The sequence below is a fragment of the Grampus griseus genome, assembly GCF_964374135.1.
Source record: "Grampus griseus genome assembly, chromosome: 3".
NCBI classification, from domain to species: Eukaryota; Metazoa; Chordata; class Mammalia; order Artiodactyla; family Delphinidae; genus Grampus; species Grampus griseus.
Genome location: NC_139019.1, coordinates 114,985,307 through 115,010,614, shown reverse-complemented (window position 1 = coordinate 115,010,614; position 25,308 = coordinate 114,985,307). Strand labels below are relative to the sequence as shown.

Below are 25,308 nucleotides of genomic sequence, written 5' to 3'. Positions count from 1 at the left end.
GCCACTGGACATACTTTGAACCCTAGCTTACTGCCTATCAGGAATGAAAATTTCCTCTTTTTTTTTTTTCTTTTTCTGAACAGGTATCTTTTTCTTTGAATGTAAGTGAATTGAGATAAACAATGATTGCTCTTTTTCTCACTTCTAAACATAACTGAGTTTGATTAAGAGCCATAATTTCATTATTATTCTTGTGGATACAAAGATAAAAACACTTGATTCTTGTACGTTGATAGATTGATCAAGCTTTCTGTGCTTTAATCCAGCCGTCTCTCTTTTATCTCCTTAATTTGTATGTAATAGGTGTCTTTAAAGTATTTACATGTTCGCTTTGTCCTTTTTTTTAACCTCCAAGTTGTTTTATATCTTTTTTAACACCAATTTTTAGACATGTAGGTTTCATCCAGTGTATACTTTGTCTTTACTCATCACCATCTTTTCTACCCAGTTCAGAGGACTTGACATTTTCAGGTGCCTGACAACAACTTCTTGTCATGCAGATAACTTGGGGAGTACTGGTCCTGTACTGTTCTGTTTTCACATTTTTGTTTTATCCTTTAAGGTCTCCTTTAGAAGAATGATCCTAGTCAAAACAAAAGATTGTCTTTTTCTTGCCATATCTGTGGCCTTGTAAATTAGATTTTCCCCCGAACTCACATCTAAGTATATGAAAAACAAAGCCCACAAATGTATTTTTTACTATTAACCAGTCAGCTTACAAGCTTCATCAAACATCTGCTGTAGGTTGGACATTTATACATTTAGGGGAGCAGTGTGTAATACCATGAGAATGGTCTGACACACAACTTTGGAGTGATACTATGAACCATTTCTGGCCCCAGAATAACCTGGTACATGTTGAAGGAGATGTAGTGTAAGCAAATGATTTGGGTCTTGAATGAGGCATTGGGCATTGTCAAAAACGGAGAGATTGTTTAACTACTTTGAGCAGATTTCCTAGGCAAGTCATGTGTTTCAAAGAATGTAACTGTGGGCATTGGTATTATTTGGTTGATACAGTATCTTTGATACACTGATGTAGTGGAGCTGTAACTGAACTGAGACTTTGAAATGGTCATTGAAATTCATTCTTGATTAAAAGCCAGTTAGCCTAAAATTAGATTCAAAAGCTTTGTGTTGGTCGATGGTTGGTGAGCTGTCGGGGTATTGAAATAGTGCAGAGTATTTGCATATATGTGCCTTGTTGGTAAAGTTGGCTTGACAGAGTTTGACAGTCCCAACACCAGTTTGCCTTTCAGTGTAAATAAACTTTAGGGTGCAAGTACGGAAAATGTACTGATCCCCAAACATTAATTCCTTAATACCTCTGAATATTTTTAGCTTTTTACTGAAGAAGAAAAAAAGTTTTCTTCCTATTTGGCTATCCCATTCTCTGGCATCTTCTGGCCTTTATGACTCTACTTAAGAAAGAAGGCTCCTCGGGAAAGACAGGGTTAATCAAATAATGAAACTAGTTTTCTGAAGATGGGTTGAATAGCATACATTTTGGCTCCTCACAACAGCTCTGTGAGAAAAGCTATTACTGCTATTTCATGGATGAAGAAATTTGAAGTACAGAGAGATTAAGTAGGTTGCCTAATACCACAGTCTAGTACGGGGCAGTGCTAGATTCTGTTCCCACTTTCCTGATTCCAGAGCCTCTGATCCTAACTATTGTACCACACTGCCTTGCTCTTTGATTAGTATTTCTTTTGCTGAATAGAAACATCTATTCTCTTTTGAAAGGAGGATTCTTGTCCAGGGAGATCTGCAATTTACTAGAGGGAGCAGATCTGTGGAGACCGAGGAGCAAAGATAAAAGGGAAGAGGCATGCTGTTTGCAAATCTACCCTAGGAAGAATTTGGGTACTGAACATGTTTGTTTTTAATGAGCGTCATTGGTGAGGGAAAAAACTTAAGTTTTAAATCCTTCCCCAGAAGCTCATTTGTGTATTAGAAAGAAGATTAACAGGAAGGCTGTGGCTTTTCTTTTATTTGAAAAGTACTTGGCGTAGTGGCCAGAAAAGATAAGAAGTGGACTTTCTCATTTATACAGTCCTGTGTAGAACACTGGTTGTTAGTAAGTCCCTAATGTTGGTTGTGATTGATATCTCCTGGCTTTGCACTGATGTGAGAATGCTAGAGAAATTTTCCAGCTTCTGCTGCTCCCTGGTGGAATATTCCACTAGGTCGATTTGTTTGTTTTTAGTTTTCTTTTTATGACAAAGTAAATTCCTGTAATTGTAGAAAAAATACTCCACCAGATATATACATTTTTGTTTTGGAGGACAGCAATCCTAGTGCTTTGAGGATAAAATGAACCTTCTGTAAACTTTACTTTCTGTAAAATATTGGGACATCTTGAGTTACTGTATCCTCTAGGATAGAGACTGCTTTAATGTCTCAGCATGTTCAGATATTGGTACTTGTCCCATCTGGTAATGGCATCTAACCCTGAGGTCAGTTGCACAAAACCAATTTCTAGTAACTTTGTCTAGCCTCTTTCAACAGTAACAGAATCCTCCCTTAGTTTGGTATTCTGCAAGCTCTTTATAAAAAGCAGCCCCATCGACCTCCTACCTGCATCATAGGTAATGTGGGGGGCAGGCATCAAGGTGAGGATGAACCAATTAAAGGTGGCAAAAGAAGGCATTCTGAAAGTGTTAGTTTTGTTGTGTTAAAAGACTGATGGGATGGTGTGAGCATTTTAGTGAAGCTAAAGCAGGGACAACTAGTCATTTCTAGGCACATGTTAGTTCCTCTCCAAAGACTGTCAAACTTTTAATTGGTATTTTATTTAGTAGTTTAAAGTAAATCTCTGGCGTCCGCTTAGAAGAGACTATATAGAGAAGACCCTATTTTTTATGTTAGCAATTAACCATTTATTCATTCTCAAATGTTTGAGCATCCACTATGTCCTGAAATGAGTTCTGCTTTCAATAAGTAAGTGTTGTTTCACTGTTACTTGGTGGAAGAGAAAACAGGTCAGATCTTTGAAGTGACTGATAACCAGATAGAAGTGACTGTCTCTGAATTATATCAGAATATTTAACCCATGCCGCAGCTGTAAGATGAAGCCACTTAAGCTATTTAAAGTTTTAGAGGGAAATGAATTTCTTTATTTCTCCCTTGTGATAAATTACAAAACAGCTTTAGCGTTCTGACCATATTGTTTTGAACTGTTTTGGTTTGGTTCTTTTGTTCTGTTGGTAGATTTGACAGGTCCTGTAACCCAATAAAGGTGATTACCACCTACCACAAAGTCAACTATTATCTCCCTCTTTGGACTTAACTCAGATTCAAAGAAGACTACAGCACCACCTAACAGTGTTGCTCCCCACCTCACCACACCCCGCCCCGCCCAGCTGTGCTGTGCCCTTAATTCTGGTTTTTACTATTAAGGGCAGGGGGGTAGGGCACAAGAAGCTATCAAGTTCCGTCTAGTTACCATTTAGCAATCTATCTGCTTCCATGCTAGGCAGTTGACATATATTCTCTTATAGAATCCTCATGACCTTGTGAAGTAAGGAGAAACTGAGTCCCAAATGGATTTATGTGTAATTTGCCCTAGGTTGTGCTGATAGGACAGGACATGAACCCAAATCTGTCAGATTTGGAAACCTGTGCTCATAACCACCCTCCTACTACGTTCCCATGTTAAACCCATATAAAACCATGGTGAATAAAATGACAAAAGGAGTAGTAATTGGAGAGGAACTGATTGATTTTCAGCTGGTGATCCATATAATGTAGCTAGCTTAGTGAATCCCAGAAACACTGTGTCTGAGATTTAAGTTGAGGTTTGTGAGCTTGAAAAGGGGATAGGGGGAACCTTGGCCATCCATATCCTAGGCATATCCTAGACAAACATCGAGATGAAAGCTTCCTGGGGGGCATATACTCTTAAGTCCCAACTAGACCGTATAGTAGGCAGTCTCTAAAATGCTCCTGCCCTAACCTGAAGGTAGTTCTATTATGTAGGGGTGATAAGATGGATGGCAGGGATTTGATGATAGGGTTCTGGCTGGAAAAAGTTGGGCACATCTGAGCCATCACAATTCACTGGAGTTGTGTTACTGCTAGGGTAAATGACAGCAGCTTACTTGCAGCACTTGGGCTCTGAGTTTCTCTTTAGGTAGGGGTGAGGTCATGGAATCTCCACGACTTGAGCTGGCTAAGAGGTCTGCTTAAAGGCATACAAAGCAACCCAGACACGGTGATTCTTAACCCTAGTTGTGCATTAAAATCTACCTGATTCTGTTTAAATCAATCCATTTGAGAACTGAGACTCTCTTAACCCATAATCACTATCACCCTCACTCTCCCTGTTCATGAGCTATTGAGTCAGAATATAGAGGAAGGGGAGATCTTTTTGTACCGGAGCATTTTTGTTTTGCTTTTTAAGAAAGCTCTCCAGGGGTTCTGTGGCTCTCATGCAAATTGGGCAGTGGACAAGCTTGTGGGTACCACATTTTCTTCCTACCTACCTTTCTAAAGTGTTCTTGAGCATTGTTAATGATGAGCACTGGTGAGATCTTTACAGGTCAAAGAGCACCTAGATTTTTCTTTTTGTTTGTCACTCTTATGACCATCTGCATCAGCAGGCTTCTTGAATCCTGAGGCTGGAACCCTGAGAGCCGTAAAGTTACATAAACATATACCCCACAGCCCAGGCTTTGCTCTGCTTACCTTGTGTTTTCTTCTTTAGAGACCTTTCAGTCCTGACAATCTGAACCTTAAGTTTCCCTGTCCATAGTGTTTAGGGGTCATGAAACCTTGGATTAGGTAAGTAACTGGTGGTACTACTCTAGGGAGAGAAACATTCCTTTCAATGGTCACCTTTGAGAATGAGGGAACAGAAAGCTGTCAGCTATTTAATTCCCTTCCTTCCTGAGTTTTGTCTAGTATTATTTACTGTCCGTATTTAGTCTACTTACAGCTACTTCCTTCTGTCTCCCAGCTGTTTTATTTCTCAGAAGTTAGTCTTCTGGGTGGAAGCACTGCTGAACTCTTCTTTGAAAAGGGAAAGTGCCCCTAAAATGATGAGAAACAAGAAGGGATCTGAGAACAGAGGCCCTTGAGGCCTTACATGGCACATTGTATGTTGTGTCTTATTTTGCTCAGTTTTTACAACCTGCATGTGAATCATTGCTGTATACCTCATAATTCACTGGCTCTTGAATGAGAGCCTTTTGACTTTGGGAAAGGGACATGGTGACAAAGCAGAGGAGTGGATGAAAACTATTAAAATCAAAGGCATAGTTTGCATACACTGCCAGCAGCTCCTTAGTGAGAGCTTTATTTCTCATTCTCCCCTTAGGACTGTTTGCTCTACTTTAAAATGAAATACTCAGCTTCCTTGGTTTTATTTTGGTGTTTACACAAACTGGTCTAGCAACTTAGATTGGCTTGGGGGGGTGGGGGGGGCGGGGAGGACTATTTATTTTGTTTGGAAGCTTTCCTGGAAAAACTTTTTTTTTTTTCCTTAATTTATTTTTTAAAACCAGAAGCCTCCCTTTTTTTTCATTTTAAAAATTTTTATTTATTTATTTATTTTTGGTCACATGGTGCAGCGTGCAGGATCTTAGTTCCCTGACCAGGGATAGAACCCATGGTCCCTGCAGTGGAAATGCAGAGTCCTAGCCACTGGACTGCCAGGAAATTCCTGGAAAAACTTTAATTTTCTGTATCAAACCCAACATACAAAACATCAGAGATTATAATGTGGCCTTTAAATTTCTAAAGTAAAAGCCATCCATTTAAATAATCCTTGTTTCCTCATCCCCAGTCAGGTGTCAGATGAATTCAAAAACATAAGGTTTCCCCCAGACTGGGTAGGGAGAGGCACAAGGGGAAACTAGTGAAAGGTAATTTTTTTAAACATTAGTCAAAATTCAAAATGAGTAAGAAGCCAAGACTAACTTTCAAGTAGTGTTTCAGATTTAGCAACTTGGTAGAAATCTACCAAACAAAATTTTTTGGCAAGCTATACTTCCAAACCATTTTTTTTAAGTGGAATCCTATAACAAGATTCTGTTCTTAGGTATCTCTACCACTTTGTCCTCTCTAGGATGTTAAATGGATGTGAGTGCAAGGTTGCCCAACTCTGGTGCTATACAGTGAAGTTGCTTAATGGATGCTTATCTTCTTAACCTATCTGCAGTGGAAAGTAAATAGCTGCTTATCTTAAGGTCATTGCTTTGTCCTCCACCTGATTATCTTGCTTTAGGGATTTCCTTTAGGCATTTTGGGTTCACTCAGTTAATTTATCCCAACATCCTTTTTAGCCTCAAACTTTACATCCTTTGGGGTTTGGTGCACATTAGCTTCCTGAGCTCTGAGCCTTCACCCCTGCTATCCTTGGAGCCCCTTCTCATTACGTTTCCTACTTACTGCCTCTTTGCTCGTTCCATCTCCTAGGAAACTATTCTGTAAATCAGAGCACATGAGCTTTTTAAAACTGAGCCCTTCTTTTGAGAAGTAACTAACTCCCTTGGTCCCTAAAGATTCCAAAAGCCCCAGGGTAGAGAAATACGCTCTTTTGAGAATTGTTCATCTGAAAACAAATACAAGCCAGTGAAGCCCATATTGCAATTTAACCTGTCTTCTTTTTTCCCTGTCTTGTGTATTTTCATAATATACAGGTGGCACCTACAATCTAGAACAAGTTTAAAGTTAAATTTACTTGCCCAATTTTTCCAGCCCCTCCTAGATAAAGCAAACTCCTATTTTCCTCTTTGGCCTATAAGATTTGGCAGAACTCCAGACGGAATTATCAAAAAGTTTTTTGGAAATTCCTCTTCAGGAACCTAGCAAGATAAATATTGGAAGGAAAGCAGTTTGTTACATTTAATAGCTGAAAAATAGGACCCAGAGCATACTCACTGACTGTAAAGATCATTTTTCTTTTTTTGTAATAGAAGATACCAGTTTGTTTCATTTGAGAATTCTTTTTCTGTCTAATTCAGAAACTGGAACACGGCCACAGGTAGAATTGTCTGAGAGCGATACATCTGACTTAGTGTAAATGTGTGTGTGCATGAGCAAGGGATTGTTCCGAATCAGTCTGGTTTGTCAGTACTGTATTTGAAGTTTTAGGTGATTTAAATAATGGAACTAGATATACATTTATATAGGTGAAGAAATAACTATGGGTCAGGTGTGGTGTGTGGATATGCTTTATCTTATATGAAGTGTATCTTGGAAGCAGCTTTTTTTAATGATCATTTTCCTTGTGTTTGTGGTAACAACTAAAGCTGCTTATCATAAATTTGTTTGATTCTCTGGTTTGGCTAGAATATTTGCTCTGCTATCCAAGGGGTGGCAGCAGAGCACACACCATACTTTACCATGTATTGTTAATCGACTTGTAGTTCATTGGGGGAAGTATCACAAAGGTTGTGAACCAACCTTCTAGATTTGGAGTAGATACCCCAACAGAAACAGTGCCGGTTTTGGAGACGGAACATTAGCTGACAATCTGAGAGCAACCATTTTGATAGTGGAAGAGCTTGATAGCCAGCTTGTCTCCTTCTATAAAGAAAACTTGTCTGACTAAGGGACTTGTGGAATTTACCACTAGGAGAAAACTTTCAAAGGGCAGGGTCTTGTGTAAGTGAGGTACCTTTCCAATGCTGGTACCAAGGTGCACATTTGTGAAGTTAATTTTACTCTAGAAAGGTAGTTTCCAGACACTTCCAGATTTTAAACAACTATAGTTATAAAGCTAATATTAGGGGTTTTCTCTACTTTTTGATGTTGTTCCCCTCACTGTCTCTTCCCTTCTTTCTTACGCCACTTGGCACATAAGCCCATTTGACTTAACACTGTACCCATCTTTCTAATTTCTTTTTCTTGCCAACTTCCACCAGACACTGGATATGTGAGATTACACACTCGGTGATTAGGGGAAAATTTAGGTGTTTCTGTCAGTCTTCCCAGTTTATCTAAAGAAAGCCCCCACCCATTTCATTATGACACTAATACTTGTAATGATTAAACTTGTCATAGCCTTTAGGGGCATGATCTATAAGAGTCTCAGGAAGTAAGTTTCCTACAGACTCATTAAGTATCATGTAGAAACAGTCTGTAAAATGATAATCACATTACTTAACATGCTTTGGCTCGTATCAAATCAGCTTTTGCCTTCAAAATATAAATTGTCTCAATTTGTTTATTTACTTATTTTTATTGAAGTATAGTTGATTTACAGTGTTGTGTTAATCTCTGCTTTACAGCAAAGTGATCAGTTATACATATATACATTCTTTTTTTTATACTCTTCATTATGGTTTATCATAGGATTGTTTTAATTGATTTATTTTTGGCTGCATTGGGTCTTCGTTGCTGCGCGTGGGCTTTCTGTAGCTGTGGTGAGCGGGCGCTCCTCTTCTTTACGGTGTGCCGGCTTCTCATTGTGGTGGGTTCTCGTTGTGGAGCACGGGCTCTAGGCACGTGGGCTCAGTAGTTGTGGCTCACGGGCTTAGTTGCTCCATGGCATGAGGGATCTTGCCAGACAAAGGCTCAACCCGTGTCCCCTGCATTGGCAGGCGGATTTTTAACCACTGTGCCACCAGGGAAGCCCGATAATGTAGTTTTATGTTTGCTTCAAGGAGAACTAGGAATATTGAAATGAGGTATTTCTTAACTGGTGGTGCTAGTAAGTATCTTGAGAATGCCCAGGTAAAAAAGATATGTTGCTGGCATCAGTATTAAGGTAAGAGTGAGGCTGGTGGCTGCTCATAAGGGACCTCCCATGTGACAAGGCCTTGGGGGTGTCCTCCATAGGTCAGGGTTTAGTCCTGGTTTTTAGTTGTAGAAACTTGAATTTGCTTGAGTACCCAGAGTTGATCAGACATTCAGTGCATTCCTCTTTTTAATCAAACTCAAAAGTGATTAATATGTAAAATATATTTAGAGATACATTTATTTAGAGAGAGAGGTGTGTGTATGTGGGTGTGACACTGTGAATACAAGGCTCTCGTTTCCCATTATAAGGATACTTAGGGTGCTAAATTAGTGATTATAAATTTTCGTGGTGAGCCTGGAATTTTATTTATTTATTTTTAATATTTATTTTTTTGGCTGCGTAGGGTCTTAGTTGTGGCATGCGGGATCTTTGTGGTGTGGGCTCTTCCTTCTGGCGCACGGGCTTCTCTCTTGTTGTGGTGTGTGGATTTTTTTTTCTTTCTCTAGTGCCGCGTGGGCTCTGTAGTTTTGCGGCACGCCAGCTCTTTCGTTGAGGCGCCCGAGCTCAGTAGTTGTGGTGCACAGCTTAGTTGCCCTGCAGCATGTGGGTCTTAGTTCCCCGACCAGGGATCGAACCCACGTTCCCTGCACTGGAAGGCGGATTCTTTACCACTGGACCACCAGAAATTTTAAAGGGAGGGACCAGGATATTAAATTGGTATTTCATCTAGACTTTGGAAAGATTTGTTGCACCATCCTATGATGGCATCATCCTCTGAAGAACCACCAGATTCCAAGCCTCTGCCATAGACTCAAGGTCAAACTCCAGCCTGTTGTCACACCCTTATCAAAGCTTCTCTCTTCATTCCTTGGGGAATGAGGTGTTTCCCAAGAACCCCTTAAAGTGCCTTACTTCTTTACATATTACATAACTAATATTCATTCAAATATTTGAGCACCTACCATATTCTTTTTTTTAATTGAAGTATAGTTGATTGTAAATCAAACTGGTGTACAGCAGAGTGATTCAGTTATAATACATATTTTTCATATTCATTTCCATTATGGTTTATTACAGGATATTGAATATAGTTGCCTGTGCTATACAATGGGACCTTGTTGTTTATTTTATATATATATTAGTTTGTATTTGCTAATCCCAAACTCCTAATTTATCCCTCCCCCACCCGCTTTCTCCTTTGGTAACCATAAGTTTGTTTTCTACGTCTGTGAGTCTGTTTCTGTTTTGTAAATAATTTCATTTGTGTCATATTTTTAGATTCCACATGTAAGTGATATGGTATTTGTCTCTGATTTCACTTAGTATGATAGTCTCTAGGTCCATCCATTTTGCTGCAGATAGCATTATTTTTCTTTTTTATGGCTGAGTAGTATTCATGTGTGTGTGTGTTTACCACATCTTCATCCATTCATCTCTCGATGGACATTTAGGTTGCTTCCATGTCTTGGTTATTGTAAATAGTGCTGCTGTGAACATTGGGGTGCATGTATCGTTTCAAATTTTCAAGTTTTCTCTGGGTATGTGCCCAGGAGTGGGATTGCTGGATCATATGGTAGTTATATTTTTAGTTTTTTAAGGAACCTCCATACTGTTTTCCATAGTGGCTGCACCATTTTACATTCCCACCAACAGTGTAGGGAGGGTTCCCTTTTCTCTACACCCTTTCTACCATTTGTTATTTGTAAACTTTTTGATGATAGCCATTCTTACTGTTGTGAGGTGATACCTCATTGTAGTTTTGATGTGCATTTCTCTGATAATTAGCAATGTTGAGCATCTTTTCATGAAATGTCTATTTAGGTCTTCTGCCCATTTTTTGATTGGGTTGTTTGTTTTTTGTTATTGAGTTGTATGAGCTGTTTGTATACTTTGGAAATTAAGCCCTTGTCAGTCTCATCGTTTGCAAATATTTTCTTGCATTCAGTAGGTTGTCTCTTTGTTTTCTTTATGGTTTCTTTGCTGTGCAAAAGTTTACAAGTTTGATTAGGTCCCATTTGTTTATTTTTGCTTTTATTTCTATTGCCTTGGGAGACTGACCTAAGAAAACACTGGTATGATTTATGTCTGAAAATGTTTTGTCTTATGTTCTCTTCTAGGAGCTCTATGGTGTCATGTCTTGTATTTAAGTCTTTAAGCATCTTGAGTTTATTTTTGTGTATGGTGTGAGGGGGTGTTCTAACTTCATTGATTTACAGGCGGCTGCCCAGCTTTCCCAGCACCACTTGCTGAAGAGACTGTCTTTTCTCTGTTGTATATTCTTGCCTCTTTGTCAAAGATTGACTGTAGGTGTGTGTGGGTTTATTTCTGGGCTCTCGATTCTGTTCCATTATTCTATATATGTTTGTTTTTGGAGCACCTACCGTATTCTGAACACAATTCCTAGCTCTGGGTATACTTTGATTACAGTGGTGTAGCCCCTACCTTCATGGTCACCTTGAGAGTGATTTATTTCTACTATTTTAGGGGCGTCTCACTTTTAACTCCCTTTATTAATGGTAACTCTTTACTTATATGGTACTTAAACCTCTAATGCTATACTTTCTTCGACAGCAATGGCACAAGCATGATATCATTGATCATTCCTCCCAAAGACCAGATTTCACGAGTGGCAAAAATGTTAGCAGATGAGTTTGGAACTGCATCTAACATTAAGTCACGAGTAAACCGCCTTTCAGTCCTGGGAGCCATTACATCTGTACAACAAAGACTCAAACTTTATAACAAAGGTAATCTGGAGCTTGATCATTTACCTCCTCTACTTTGTCTTGGTTGTATTTTCCACTTTGATCCTGCCATGATGCTTTCGGTCACTAGTGTTTTCTTCACCCAGCCATAAGCATTGTCCCTTTGGTCTTTTTTTTTCCCCCTAAGTTATTTTTTGAAAGTTAAGTAGTATTCACTGTACTTAAAATAATAAATCCTCCTTTTTAAAACATCTCAAGTTTCACAATTAGGGAGAGAAATCTGCCTGAGAGATTTACAGATATTTCCACTTTATTTAAATTATGAGGGGCAGGAACAACAGGCTGTGGGAACATTTTCTATTAATTGAGGAAAATTAGCTGTGGATGTAAGTAGAGAAATTGTTTGTGTTCTTTGCAGTACCTCCAAATGGCCTGGTTGTTTACTGTGGTACAATTGTAACAGAAGAAGGAAAAGAAAAGAAAGTCAACATTGACTTTGAACCTTTCAAACCAATTAATACTTCATTGTATTTGTGTGACAACAAATTCCATACAGAGGTAAGAAGTTCATCGAATATTTTCATTACCCGGAAAGAAACCCCATACCCATTAGCAGTCATTCCCAGTCCTCCCTCCCTACCCCCACACCCCAAGATCTCTCAGCTCTAGGCTACCCCTAATCTATTTTCTCTCTGTGGATTTGCTTGTGCTGGGCATTTCAATATAAATGGAATGATAGAATGGGTGGCCTTTTGTGCCTAGCTTCTTTCACTTAGCATGTTTTCAAGGTTCATCCATGTTGTGGCATGTATTTTGCTTCATTCCTTTTTATTACCAAATAATATTTGCCACATTTTACTTATTTAACATCATTTGATGAATATGTTGTTTCCACTGTTTGTTATGAATAATACTGCTTTGAACATACAAGTTTTTGTATGTCCATATGTTTTCATTGGGGGCAGGTATATACCTAGGAGTGAAATTTCTGGGTCATATGGTAACTGTTTAACCATTTCAGGAATTGCCAGTCTGTTTTAATTGTGCCATTTTACAAGGCTGGCTTTTATTTTTTTTTAATTATTATGGCACTGAATGATATGATCATTCAGCATGTTTGAGGAAAGTGCTAAGCTGGGTTTGAAGAACTAATTAGAAGCAAAGAAATAATTGGTTACCTGATCTCCATGTCTCCCTATGTATCCATGATACTTCTCTACATTTCTCGCTTAGTTTTCAGCTCACAGATTGTAAAATCTTTATTAGCAGGTCCATAAGAGCTTCCCCCGCCCCCTATAAAACTTTTGAGTGACAGAGCTGCCATAATATGATGAACATTAAGGGTGGAAAGGAAAACTCATTAGAGTGACCTAAATCAGTCAACAGTAGAACAATCAGGAATTCACAGCTGGCTCCTAGTTCAGTCTCTTGCCTTTCATCGACCTAGGGGAAAACCTCTACAGTGGAATTAGAATTGACATTTGTCGACACAGTTTACAATGGATGATTTTGCTAACTTGACAGGAAGTTCAGTTCCAGTCAGATCTTGAGCGGTTGCATAGATGGTGGAGACTGATTTTCTCTTGGCTAACACAGCCTCCTTCTGGCAAAAGCTTTATTGGAGAAGCTCTTTGCCACCCTCTCCAACTTAACTGTTGTCTGGTTTGATGAAAGCAGATTTTAAATCTTGTTCATTTAAATAGTACCTGGTACTCATGTTACCTAGTTTTAGCTTACTTACTAAGTTAGCTTCATTGGTTTTTCTAAACCTTAACTCCTCTTCCAAGACACCATTTCATTGTGCTAGCTTTATCTTGGCTTTAACGTGTATGTCAATAACTACATACGAATGTGGCATACTGAACAATACAACTTATGTCGTGTTTAATCGGGATATTTATACATTCTTACGAGGGATAAGTCTATTCCCTGATGAGCAGGCTTGTTAAAAACCTAAATTAATCAAGCTGCGTATCAGAGGTTATTGGGATAAGGCAAAATTTTTAACGTGGGCAATATTCATGTCTTTTTTTTTTTTAATATCCGCCAACACTTTGTTTTATTTAATTTTGTTTTGTTTTGTTTTATAAATTTATTTATTTTTGGCTGTGTTGGGTCTTCACTGTTGTGCACGGGCTTTCTCTAGTTGCAGCGAGCGGGGGCTACTCTTCGTCGTGGTGTGCGAGCTTCTCATTGCAGTGGCTTCTCGTTGTGGAGCACGGGCTCTAGGTGCGCAGGCTTAAGTAGTTGTGGCACATGGGCTCAGTAGTTGTGGCTCGCAAGCTCAGTAGTTGTGGCACACGGACTTAGTTGCTCCACAGCATGTGGGATCTTCCCAGACCAGGGCTCGAATCTGTGTTCCTCTGCATTGGCAGGCAGATTCTTAACCACTGCGCCACCAGGGAAGCCCAATATTCATGTCTTAATGCTAATTACCGGGCGTGCTTTGGTAAAAGGGTGATTCTTAGTGATTAATCTGCTTTCCAGTCAATTCCTGAAGGAGGTATTTTCTTCCTCAGTTAAATGGTTTGGGTAATAATTAGTGCTAAAGAGGCTGCCACCTAGTAATTAGTCATCCACCAAGTCTATAGAATTTAAACTCCATCATGGAAAGTCTTGCCCATCTATATGGGTCCCAGGACTATTTAAATATTTTCTCTTTCAGGAGGCAGAAATACAGTGATATTATCCTAACCCAGAAGGAGGATTTTCCCCCATAAAAATTCAGAATTATTACCTGTAGTACCTTCAATATAAAATTGAGTTTTAGATCCTGATATCATTAATGATACTCAAGACATAGTTAAATGAAACATTTAAAAATTAGATCTTTTTATAGACTGTTTCTGGGTTTTGTACTCAGTGAGTACTACTCTAGAGTTGATTTACAAGATACTCTTATTTGCCATAGTGAATACCGCCTATTAATGCTGGGGTTATTAATGGTAACAGAAAGTCAACTTTTGGAGGTTAGACTTTGAATGTTATGTTCCCTAGACCATCATCAGTCTAAAATCAAGGACCTAGGAAGAATTTGAGCCCTGTAACTCTGTATTAGTTTTGCATTCCTGTGCCTAGGTCAGCTTTGTAAAAAGGCTTCACATTGATATTGTTGGTTTTCTCCTGAATCTGGTTCAAATTTGTCCATGTGAGTTACATATTTATAGCTGAAGTCTATAAATTACTCCATGAAATGGTTTTTCTGTAGTACTCATACAAGTGAGTGGAGAGGGCTTGTATATGTCCTTTTGGATTTTTGTCTTGACTTTAGCAAAGCTTTGAGGTTTATTGTGTGGTACCTGTGTTTGCTTTTCAGGCTCTTACAGCACTACTTTCAGATGATAGCAAGTTTGGCTTCATTGTAATAGATGGTAGTGGTGCACTTTTTGGCACACTCCAAGGAAATACAAGAGAAGTTCTGCACAAATTCACCGTGGATCTCCCAAAGAAACATGGTAATCTAGGAAGAGAACATGAGCACCTTTCCTTTGTATCTGATTAAAGAAGCAAATTGTATAATAGGGGAAAGTAAATCCAGATGATGGGAGAAGCATCATGCAATGACTTGTTGGTGCTTGTGGCTCTTTTGACTAGAGAATTAGTGGTCACTCTGGGAAAGCCAGTAATAGCTTATACCAAACATTTAAGTTAAGGGAATAGTGATTTTCCTCTTTCTCCTTTCCTTGGGGAATAGCATGATTATATAGTTACTTTTTAATTAGCAAGGCATCTTGTACTTTTTAATAATTGACTTTTTCTCTCACTACTTTTCTTTGTCAAAGGTAGAGGAGGTCAGTCAGCCTTGCGTTTTGCCCGTTTAAGAATGGAAAAGCGACATAACTATGTTCGGAAAGTAGCTGAGACTGCTGTGCAGCTGTTTATTTCTGGGGACAAAGTGAATGTGGCTGGTCTTGTTTTAGCTGGATCAGCTGACTTTAAAACTGAACTAAGTCAATCTGATATGTTTGATCAGGTAAGTGAGAAGTAGATGCTCCTTTATGTAAGTTTCTAGGTGAGAGTAGTTGAGTTCTCTGAGTGCTGGGACATGCACATCTTTTTTACTTTTACAGTGAAAAATTCTGTGTTAAAAACCTAGCTCTGAGTGGACAAAATTCCATGTGTATTATTAGGAATATTAGATATTCCCCCATGTCTTTCTGGACTTTTTTTCTTTTGAAATCAGCCATTTTTGGGATAGTATCTTTCTGGACCCTATGTTGGCCCCTGCTTTTAGTGGGTTGCCATAATTGGCTTTAAAATGGAGTTTGATTTCAAAGAAACTAGGACTGGTTTTTCCTGTCTTTTTCCTGGAGGTAAGTAAAGCAGTGAACCTCTCAGCAATATGACGGAGCTGATTAAGCCTAAAGCGTTTAATCCAGAAAGCTCTATTGGTTTATGACTTGGGCTGGGCATAACACATTCCCAAGGTGTTCTTCTGGTGTGGGGTAGTAGCATTACAGTAGAAGGCTCACTAAAGAAGCTGTCTTATATACTCTACCACCTTATATAGCAGGAACCAATAGTTCCTCCTTTCCTCCACAAGACACTTTGTTTTGTTTGTGTTTAATGAGTTAGGCTTTTATAGGTCTGATAGAATGTGTGATATCATTGGCTAAGAAGTTTATCCTGGCAGTGTTCTTCAGTGAGACCTATTCATGAGTAAATTGGGCTCTTTCCCCTCCTCTTGAGGCTTCACTGATCGTGTTGCTAGTTTTGCATGTCATTAAAAGGTAATGGGTCTTGGTAAGGGTGTTCTGAAGTACTAATGATGTGCTTTTTAAATTTTTTTTAATTGTGTCAGAGGTTGCAATCAAAAGTTTTAAAATTAGTTGATATATCTTATGGTGGTGAAAATGGATTCAACCAAGCTATTGAGTTATCTACTGAAGTCCTCTCCAACGTGAAGTTCATTCAAGAGAAGAAGTTAATAGGTATCAGTGAAATGCAACTTACTTACTGTGAAATGTTTTTGTATGTATATGTGTATGATTATATGTACGAAACAAAACACTGAAAAGGTAGAAGGAAGATTTAGCATTTTAAGTCCTCTTCAGTGGAATCATTAATCTTTCTTTAGTTGTTAAGTCTAATAAATGTGTTTGTTTTTCTACTGTTTTTACTGTTTTTGGCAATAGGAACCAAACTTCAGTTAGAGTTCCCATATTAATTATCCTTTGTAATAAGAGTGATGAATAGAGAGCTCAAATTAAAAATTAATGGGGCCATTGTTTGGCTATGTTTCTAATTTGACACACATTTCCAAATGATTGTGTATTTGGCCCAACTGTTACCTCTTCAGAGTCATTTTCTGGAGCCTCAACTAGCAGTGTGATTTTTCACTGACATTTGGCACTTACTCATTTTTAAGTTGACTTTTTTCTCTTCCTGATTTTGAGTAAGAAGGTCTGTATCTACAAAAGAAACCTTAATATATGTTCTTAATAACCTGTCCCTAACCACAGGGCGATACTTTGATGAAATCAGCCAGGACACGGGCAAGTACTGTTTTGGAGTTGAAGATACACTAAAGGCTTTAGAAATGGGAGCTGTAGAGATTCTAATAGTCTATGAAAATCTGGATATAATGAGATATGTTCTTCATTGCCAAGGCACAGAAGGTATGAGAATTAGAAAATAAGATGACTATTACTGACCTGTGTATTCAAGAAGCCTGGGAGGGAGATTTGGGAAAGGTGGCTGATTTCAGGAGCAATGAAAAGGCAGATCTATACCGTGTTTCCCAGTCTTTCAGTCTGTATCCAATTGAACTGATAAATGTCTACCTAAGATTGTTAAATATTTTGAGGACAAGGGCTATATCTTAAATATCTTTGGTGTTTCCTTATGATAGGAGCAGTGTACCTGGTAGACATTCATTCATTGCATGCTGACTAATGTTCTTATGAAAAGAAGGTTGCTAGAATGCGTTCAGGAGCTCTTTCATCTAACCTGATTCATCTCATGCAACTTAAACCTGTTAGTATGAGAAGCGGGTTAACACATTCTTTTTTCCCCAATGCTGCAGAGGAGAAAATTCTCTATCTAACTCCAGAACAAGAGAAGGATAAATCTCATTTTACAGACAAAGAGGTATGTGATTGGTTTGGTGATACACACAAGGAAACATAAATCCATATGTTAGAGCCCTGGCAGCACAGAGTAGCATCAGCCTTGGAAAACCAAACCTCGTACTTGCTGGCAGTGGGGAGTACCGGGAGGTGGTCAGCTCCGGTATGCCACATACTGATCTGATTCCAAAGAAGGAGGCCAGGTCATGGTTACCCTGGTTCCTTATTTTTATTTTTATTTTTTTTTTTATTTTTTATTTTTTTTTTTTTGCGGTACGTGGGCCTCACTGTTGTGGCCTCTCCCGTTGCGGAGCACAGGCTCCGGACGCGCAGGCTCAGCGGCCATGGCTCACGGGCCCAGCCGCTCCGTGGCACGTGGGATCCTCCCGGACCGGGGCACGAACCCGTGTCCCCTGCATCGGCAGGCGGACTCCCAACCACTGCGCCACCAGGGAAGCCCAAGGTTCCTTATTTTTAAAGAAACATTCTCATACTTGAAAAATGTTTGAGAGGAAGATTAATTAAATAGTTCCTCTCCTGCACTGTGAAGTCTGTGCTGCTTTCTTCATTTACTTTACCAGCTCTTCTACTAAAGCAGCTTCTACAGGTTTGGCCTAACTGCACCACGACAGCTTCAAGTGTTACCTGCTCAGCACAGGTCCCTTTTAATTGGTAGCTTCTTCAAGTTCTGAGTTGAAGGACTTTGGTTTTTACAAGGCTGCTCCAAAAAGCAGTTCTGGCGTGTCTCTTCTTGGCTGTTGAATGAGTGCTGCCTAGAGACACTTTATAACAGCCTGACTTCTAGAGACAACAGGAGGAACCATAAGCTGAAAAACTGCCAAGTGTGTTAACATTTCCTTATTGAGGCTAGAGCCTGGGGAAGAATGTTGTTTGAAGTAATCAGAATTTCTGTGCTGTTGCAATTATATCACCAGAAACCATAATTCACTCACAGTTTCACATACATAGATACGACAGGGACAAGGAGAATGTTGGCAGGCAAGGGAGCAAGCGTTCCTGTCTTGATATATCCTAATCCCATTGTTTCTGTATCTCATGGCTGCCCCTGCAGACAGGACAAGAACATGAGCTGATTGAGAGCATGCCCCTGCTGGAGTGGTTTGCTAACAACTATAAAAAATTTGGAGCTACATTGGAAATTGTCACAGATAAGTCACAAGAAGGATCCCAGTTTGTGAAAGGATTTGGTGGAATTGGAGGTGAGTAGCAAATCAGAAAACTAATAGCCAGGGTCTCAGGCCACAGCCTTTTCCTGGCTATCCCAAAATAACGTTAACTTCAGGTGAGGTGTGCTCATCATCCACTGAAGCAAGGGATTGAGGCAGTGCATGTGCAGGTTCCTTGGTTGGGACCACTTTTTATCATCTCTTTGCTTTCTATAATTCTGCAAGGGGATGGGGCTTCCCTTAATGGAGTGAACGTGCTCCCCACCCCCCAGTTCTGTGAACCACAGCTATTGACTGTTTGTTTGTTTCCCCAGGTATCTTGCGGTACCGAGTAGATTTCCAGGGAATGGAATACCAAGGAGGAGATGATGAATTTTTTGACCTTGATGACTACTAGGTAGTCGACATGGGTCCGGCAAAACGTGCCTCACCCTCCAGCATCCAACCCAAGGAGCATACCCGTGGTGGAATCCAAACAGATCCCTGCCTTACAATTGGAACATTTCCAGAACTTAGTCCATGAGCATTGGATATTGAAAAGAAAACCGAAACAAAAACCAGACCCAACCCTACACTTTGGTTTGTCATGGTGTCAGCGCAGCAGCCTACAACTAAGTTCCTAAATGCCACTTTGGACTAATTTAAAAAAGAATCCCAGTTTTTACTTTTACTTGATGGTGAAATTGGTTGCTCTTGTATTTTATGGAAAAAAAAATGATTTTTTTAACCTTCATACATAGAAGCAAAATACTTTAACTGCTGTAAACCTTCAAAAGTTAATAGAAATGAGATCCTACTGGTTTGTTTCTTATTTTGATTGGAGAAAAATTAAATTGCTGCATTTCGCAGTGACCCATTTACATGGCATTCTCAGCTTAGACTGCATAAGAAGAAATACATGTGGTGAAATGTTGGAACCATTTCTCTCTTGGTCTCTGTTTAATGTTGAAAGGGTGAGCTAATAGGAGGCAGTTTCAACTTCACTCCCTCACACTACCCCTCCCCTCCAGACTGTCAGTTTCAAGAATGCAGATTGCATTGCAAAGATAAACTGACACATGAAGCATTTGGGCCAGTGCTCTGTTTCCTTCCATCTGTTTTGCAGGCGCATTTGTGCCCGGGGTTTGGGAGCCCTTAGCATCAATTGCTTTGACAAGGGTTTGCATAATCTTGCATACTAGAAACCAGTTTGGGATGGATATGATGGGGCTTCTGTGCTATTGCTGGGATTGGGAGAAATAAAACATGCAATTTAAGTGGAAGCAAAGAAATTTAAAGAATATTTTATTTTGCTTGGGTCTGTCCTTGGCAAAAGGGAGGTGGTCATGTTTTCCTTGTGTTGGATGGCATGAGATTATATTGTTTTGATTTTTTAAAAATGAACTGCAAGGTTTTCACAGGAACAACAGACAAGACATGTATGACTGTGCATGTAATTGTAAACCCCTGACCTGGTGGGGGTTGGAGCATCTGTTTCAAATATGGGACTTACAAGCACCTCTCATAGGAGAAATTATGGGAGGAGGGTGGGAAGGGCAGGGATGGGAAGGGATGGGACACAGCTTTTGGCACCAAGGACTTAACCACGTTGGATCCAAAAGTGGGCCTGAAAACCTGAAGCTTATGCTTCACAGCTGGGCTGTAAATCGGACTTGACCCCAGCTGACATGCAAGGTCATGGCGTGCCTGAGGTGGTGACAGTGAACAAAGTGTATAGGACGTGCCCAGTGGTAGCAATGGACAAAAAGTATACCAAATGGACTTTGAAGGACCAAAGGTTTTAAAAGTCAATTGGTATCACCCCACACTGCTAGGGTAGTGGGGTGCATTTGGTTTTCAAATTGGGTACTTTTAACACTTTAGTGCCTGACTGCTGTTCTTCACTGACTTGACTCAGTCACTCGTAGCTTTATTGGTCTGAACCAGCTCCTTGTTCCCAGGTTACAGACCTGCCTATCGTTCCAATAATCCTGTTTCACTTGAATGAAGGGAGTATGTCTTAAATGTAAAGCTTCTGGTTCTCACACTGTACTCTGAGGTCCAAATGACTGTCTATGTATAACCTGATGTCTCAACCCCCAGTGAGAAGAGTCAATTCTTTGGTATTCACCAACGCGGGAGGCTTCACCGGAGCAGGCTTTTGCTTTGGGCTCTGCTGTTTGTTTGCAGAACACCCAAGAGCGAGCAAACATGCTCTCTTCACAGCAGTACCTTAGGGTTTTGCCATTGTAAATGGGTCTAATGTGATATGACAAGACCAGAGAAATTGGATGTAAATTTACATTTTTGAATATGCTTGTTGTTTCACATGATACATTTAGGGTATGCAGCTCCTTTTGTAGTTTTTATTTTTACTATTTAAGTTTGGAAATGATGCCAAATTTTTGTATTTCTTTAATCAATGTGTTCTCTTTGGTGATATATATTGCATTATATATTGATGTGTGTATCAATATATACTGATATGTATTACACTTACACATACAAACACATAAATAAGAGGGGGTGAAAACCGTAGCCTTTGCATTCTCTATAGCCTCTACGGAGAGATCCTAAGCAGCAAAATCTTGGTGTTGTGATGTACAGAAATGGAGAAGAGTATTAAACCATATTTAAGAATATACTTTGTGTGCTTGAGATTCTTTAGGACTGTTCCTAAGAAAGGTCTAAACCGAGGAGAACAGTGAGTGAGCTCTCTAAGGCACATGTCAGTTTCATCATAGTTACTAACTTTTCAGCCTTAGATTTAGTTGTCTTTGGCTGCATTTGCCTATAGAAGGGTATATGCAAAGGGTATCTGAGGTCATGATCCCAGTGTTAACACCAGAGAAAAGAGGTTCCAGTTGCTAGGGCCAAACGAATTTGTATCTTACTCTATTCTACATGCATGCCCAAGGGAAACTTGCCCTTTTTTAGGAAAAGGTGTTATGCCATGTTACCTCAACATTCCATGGAGGTAGATGGTGCTTCCCATTTTATAAGACAGGCCAGAAGAGGTTAAGTAGCAGCTCTTTAGTGGTGAAGCCAAATTTTATCCCAGGCCTAATTCCAAAGTTGATTCTCTTTCTACATCTGCTTGCGTTTGAGTCAATAGAATGGTCCAGATGGAAGAGCAGAAACTAAGCCTCCCCACCTTGATCTTGCATACCTGGCACGGGGTAGGAGAGCAATAACCTCATTTAAGAGCAAGTCAGAGGCTGGCTCAGCGGAGCAGGGCTTCTAGGCTGTATCAAAACAAGAAGATTTTTTTTTTTTTGCAGTACACGGGCCTCTCACCGCTGTGGCCTCTCCCGTTGCAGAGCACAGGCTCCGGACGTGCAGGCTCAGCGGCCATGGCTCACAGGCCTAGCCGCTCCGCGGCATGTGGGATCTTCCCGGACCGGGGCACGAACCCGTGTCCCCCGCATCGGCAGGCGGACTCTCAACCACTGCACCACCAGGGAAGCCCAGAAGAGGATTTTTGTTTCATTTGTTTTTCCAAAAGTGGAGGTACTTAGAGCTTCTATTTGGTAGCTTAGGAAGCCTAGTTGAAGTATCAAGGTGGTATGTGATTTAATTTCTCCAAATTTAAGAAGTCAATGTTTTTAACAAAATTGACCAGTAAGGGAACCTATTGTGTCACTTTGCTTTTTCAGCATACTTTTGCCCAGTTTCTTATCTGATTTAGATGATAGCCTTGATAAAACCCAATCACCCTATGGGAAGGGGCAGACATGCCCCATGCATGGTGGAGGTACAGTTTTTTCTCCTGATGCATTCCTAGCTGCTGTTTGAAATCAAAAGTTAGAAGGCAGCACAGTAGTGCCGATTATGTGGGGTGTTGTGCTTGCCTGTCTGGGCCTGCAGCACTTGCCATCTTTTGTTCTCCAGCTCCAGTTCTCATGCCATGGTGCTCCCAGACAGGCACAGTGTATTCAAGGTGGAATTTAAGCTTCATGCCAGCTTCTCCCTTGTTGCCAATTTGAGTGAGCGCCTGCTGAGACTCCTGCCTGCCAAGTCTCACCCTGATAGGACTGTGCCTCCCAGGGACATAGGAACTGACCAGCCAAGAAGTGTGGAAGCAATGGGTGCCAAAGTTATTAAAGGTATGGCTGAATAACTGGCACTAGAAGTATATGTGAAAACCATTTATCTCCAGGGTTCTCCGACAATAAGCTTCAAACGTGTCTGGGAACTCTGCTTCAGATAGAGTCTGAAATTGCTTGGCAAGCTCATCCTTGGGTTCAGTTAAGAGCCCAGGACAAAGAGCCAGCTCTTTGGACAAACATCTCTGGTTCTGTCTCTGCCATTAGTTGGACTTCTGATTTCAGGTAAGTCCCTTCCTACCCCTCAGTTTCCCTATCAGTGTAAGGATGACTTTGAATCTAAAGAGTCTTTCCAGCTGTAAAGCTATCAGGATATAATGGTGAGCAGGAGATCTGACTGGAAAAACGATCCTGCCAGTAAGACTTTGCCCATGTCTCTGAGTAGCAATTTCCCTACCTGTAACAATGCCTACTCCATAAGGACTGTGGTAAGGATTAAATGCAATAAGTCACGTGAAATACATAGTACAATGCTTGGCACTTAGCAAGGGCTCACTCAGATGGAAGATGATCCTAAACTTGGTCCTCAGGAAGTGACCTGGGTGAGTTTGCACTGGCATCCACGAGGTGGTGCTAGAGTTAAGGATACTGGTTGTGGAAGAAAGTTGCTTCTGGTGGGGAGATTTCTGACAAGCATTAAGAGATGACTGGGACAGCTTGCTTACCTTTAAAATTTGGCTATATGGAGAAGGGAAACTACCAAAGAAAGTAGGGATGAGCGAACAGAGAGGAGAAACAGGAGTCTCAATCTGGGCTTCAAGCTACCCATCTGAAAAATAACGACAATCACTAACATTTGTTGGACGGTTACCATGCACCAGGCAAGGTGCCATGTCACATGCATCATCTCATTTAATCCTTAGAAAAACAATGTGCTACATACTGCTGTATATCTGCCCATGTGGTTCCAAAGTCAATGCAAATACAGGTCGTTCCTCACTCAAGAAGAGAACAGGTGCTGGTACTGCTAAAAAGACAAGTCGACTCACCTCACCAACATTTGTGCCTTCAGAGACAACCAACAACTTGGAGTGCAACTGGAAGGCATCCATCTAGAAGTTATGTCCTTCCCCCAGGACACACACCTTTTGACTGATCAGCCCAGCTTAGCCCACAGCCACAGTTGAGAATGGATAAAAGGAGCTCCCTTGGACTCTAGAGGATCCCTGTAATTTATCCAGCATCTTCAAAGAAGAATGTACACACATAACGGAATTTCTCAGCGACTAGGGCATCTGCCCCTACTCTTAAAAACATGTTGTCAATAGGGCAATTAATGAAATTGGAATGTGGACTATGGATAAAAGTATTGTATCTATGTTAAATCTCCTGAACTTGATAACTATATGTGGTTACATAAGAGAATACCCTTTTTCTTAGGAAATATACACTGAAGTATCAGGGGGTTTAAAATGAGACATTCACTTAGGGAATTTTTGAAATTTCAGAAATATGGAAGAAAAACATAAAAGCATCATTTAACTAACATTTTAGGGTCATCATGAACGCCCATTATAGAACAGTGTGATATAATGAGTGTTTAGGTTCTAAATGATTCACAAGGTATCTAAAACACAACTTTAGTTTGATTCTTCATTCAAGTTTGGTTTTTACTCAGAATTTGGGTTTGACTCAGATCAGCATCTAGAAGAGTTCATTCTGCTGCAGGGTACGCAGTTGAGGAGAAATCCCTACTGAGTCAGCCAGAGGGGCGAGGGGGCTGAGCCTGGGAATTGGGCCCAGACTGGAAGGAAGTGAGCAGAGGCAGTGCCAGGAGAGGAGTGCTGTCAGTCACACACCTCAGAGATGAAATCAGCTTTGAGGTTGGACCAGTGCTAGGTGAGATGAGACACTAGGAAGAACAGGGCTTCTTGGGGGACCCTTGACCCCTGGCTCACTGAGCAACCAAGGGGGTGATGGGAAGAAGGGAAAGCTGTATCTCAAAGCCTAAAACCCATTCACAGAAAGGACAAGTGTCATCAGACTCTACTCGTTTATCTACAGCCACACCCTTCTGTTGCCCCATACTTTCACTTCTTAAGGAATCATAATTTTAGCACTTACAAGGGCCCTGGACCTTACTATTCCAATCCCCTAGTTAGGAATAGGAAAGCTGAAGCCCACAGAGCAGCACGACGACCTGTCATGTTCATGCAGCAGATGACAAGAGCCAACATGAGCAGCTGATATTGCAACTCCAAATTCAGTACTCTTAACACATGGAGGATCTTGTTATTCATCTAAGCCCCTTCTCCCCCTTGTTAGAGATGAGAAAAGGGAGGATCAGAGAGACTAAGGGAGTGGCCTGAAGCCAAAGACAGAGCTGGGAGGGGAAAGGTGGCCAACATCCAGGTGGAGTTATGAAAGTTGTTTTGAAGTCACTTCCCTGTGAGTCAGGGTTGGCTTGAGTGTGTAGATTAACTTGCTTCTCCAGCCCCGAAGGTTCCATATTAGCCCCATCTAGGTTTCCCTTACAGTCAGACTTCCGGCTCTTCCACTTGGGTGAGATACCCTGCCTGGGCTCAGCCTCTTCTGCTTGGTTCTTCATCCTAACCCAAAGGAAACCTAGGGGGC

General features: G+C 40.4%; 1 protein-coding gene across 1 annotated transcript in view; it reads left to right on the top strand.

Moving 5' to 3' along the window:
* ETF1 (eukaryotic translation termination factor 1) overlaps positions 1 to 21,145 on the top strand; it is a 28,092-nt gene extending 6,947 nt beyond the window's left edge. The window contains exons 3-11 of the mRNA XM_082650159.1: positions 11,261 to 11,436; positions 11,813 to 11,952; positions 14,711 to 14,849; positions 15,177 to 15,367; positions 16,196 to 16,325; positions 16,857 to 17,012; positions 17,420 to 17,484; positions 18,535 to 18,682; positions 18,964 to 21,145. Coding sequence (XP_082506285.1) covers positions 11,261 to 11,436; positions 11,813 to 11,952; positions 14,711 to 14,849; positions 15,177 to 15,367; positions 16,196 to 16,325; positions 16,857 to 17,012; positions 17,420 to 17,484; positions 18,535 to 18,682; positions 18,964 to 19,046 — 1,228 coding nt within the window. The 3' untranslated portion in view covers positions 19,047 to 21,145. The remainder of the gene's footprint in view (positions 1 to 11,260; positions 11,437 to 11,812; positions 11,953 to 14,710; positions 14,850 to 15,176; positions 15,368 to 16,195; positions 16,326 to 16,856; positions 17,013 to 17,419; positions 17,485 to 18,534; positions 18,683 to 18,963) is intronic.
* Positions 21,146 to 25,308: the final 4,163 nt, after the last annotated feature.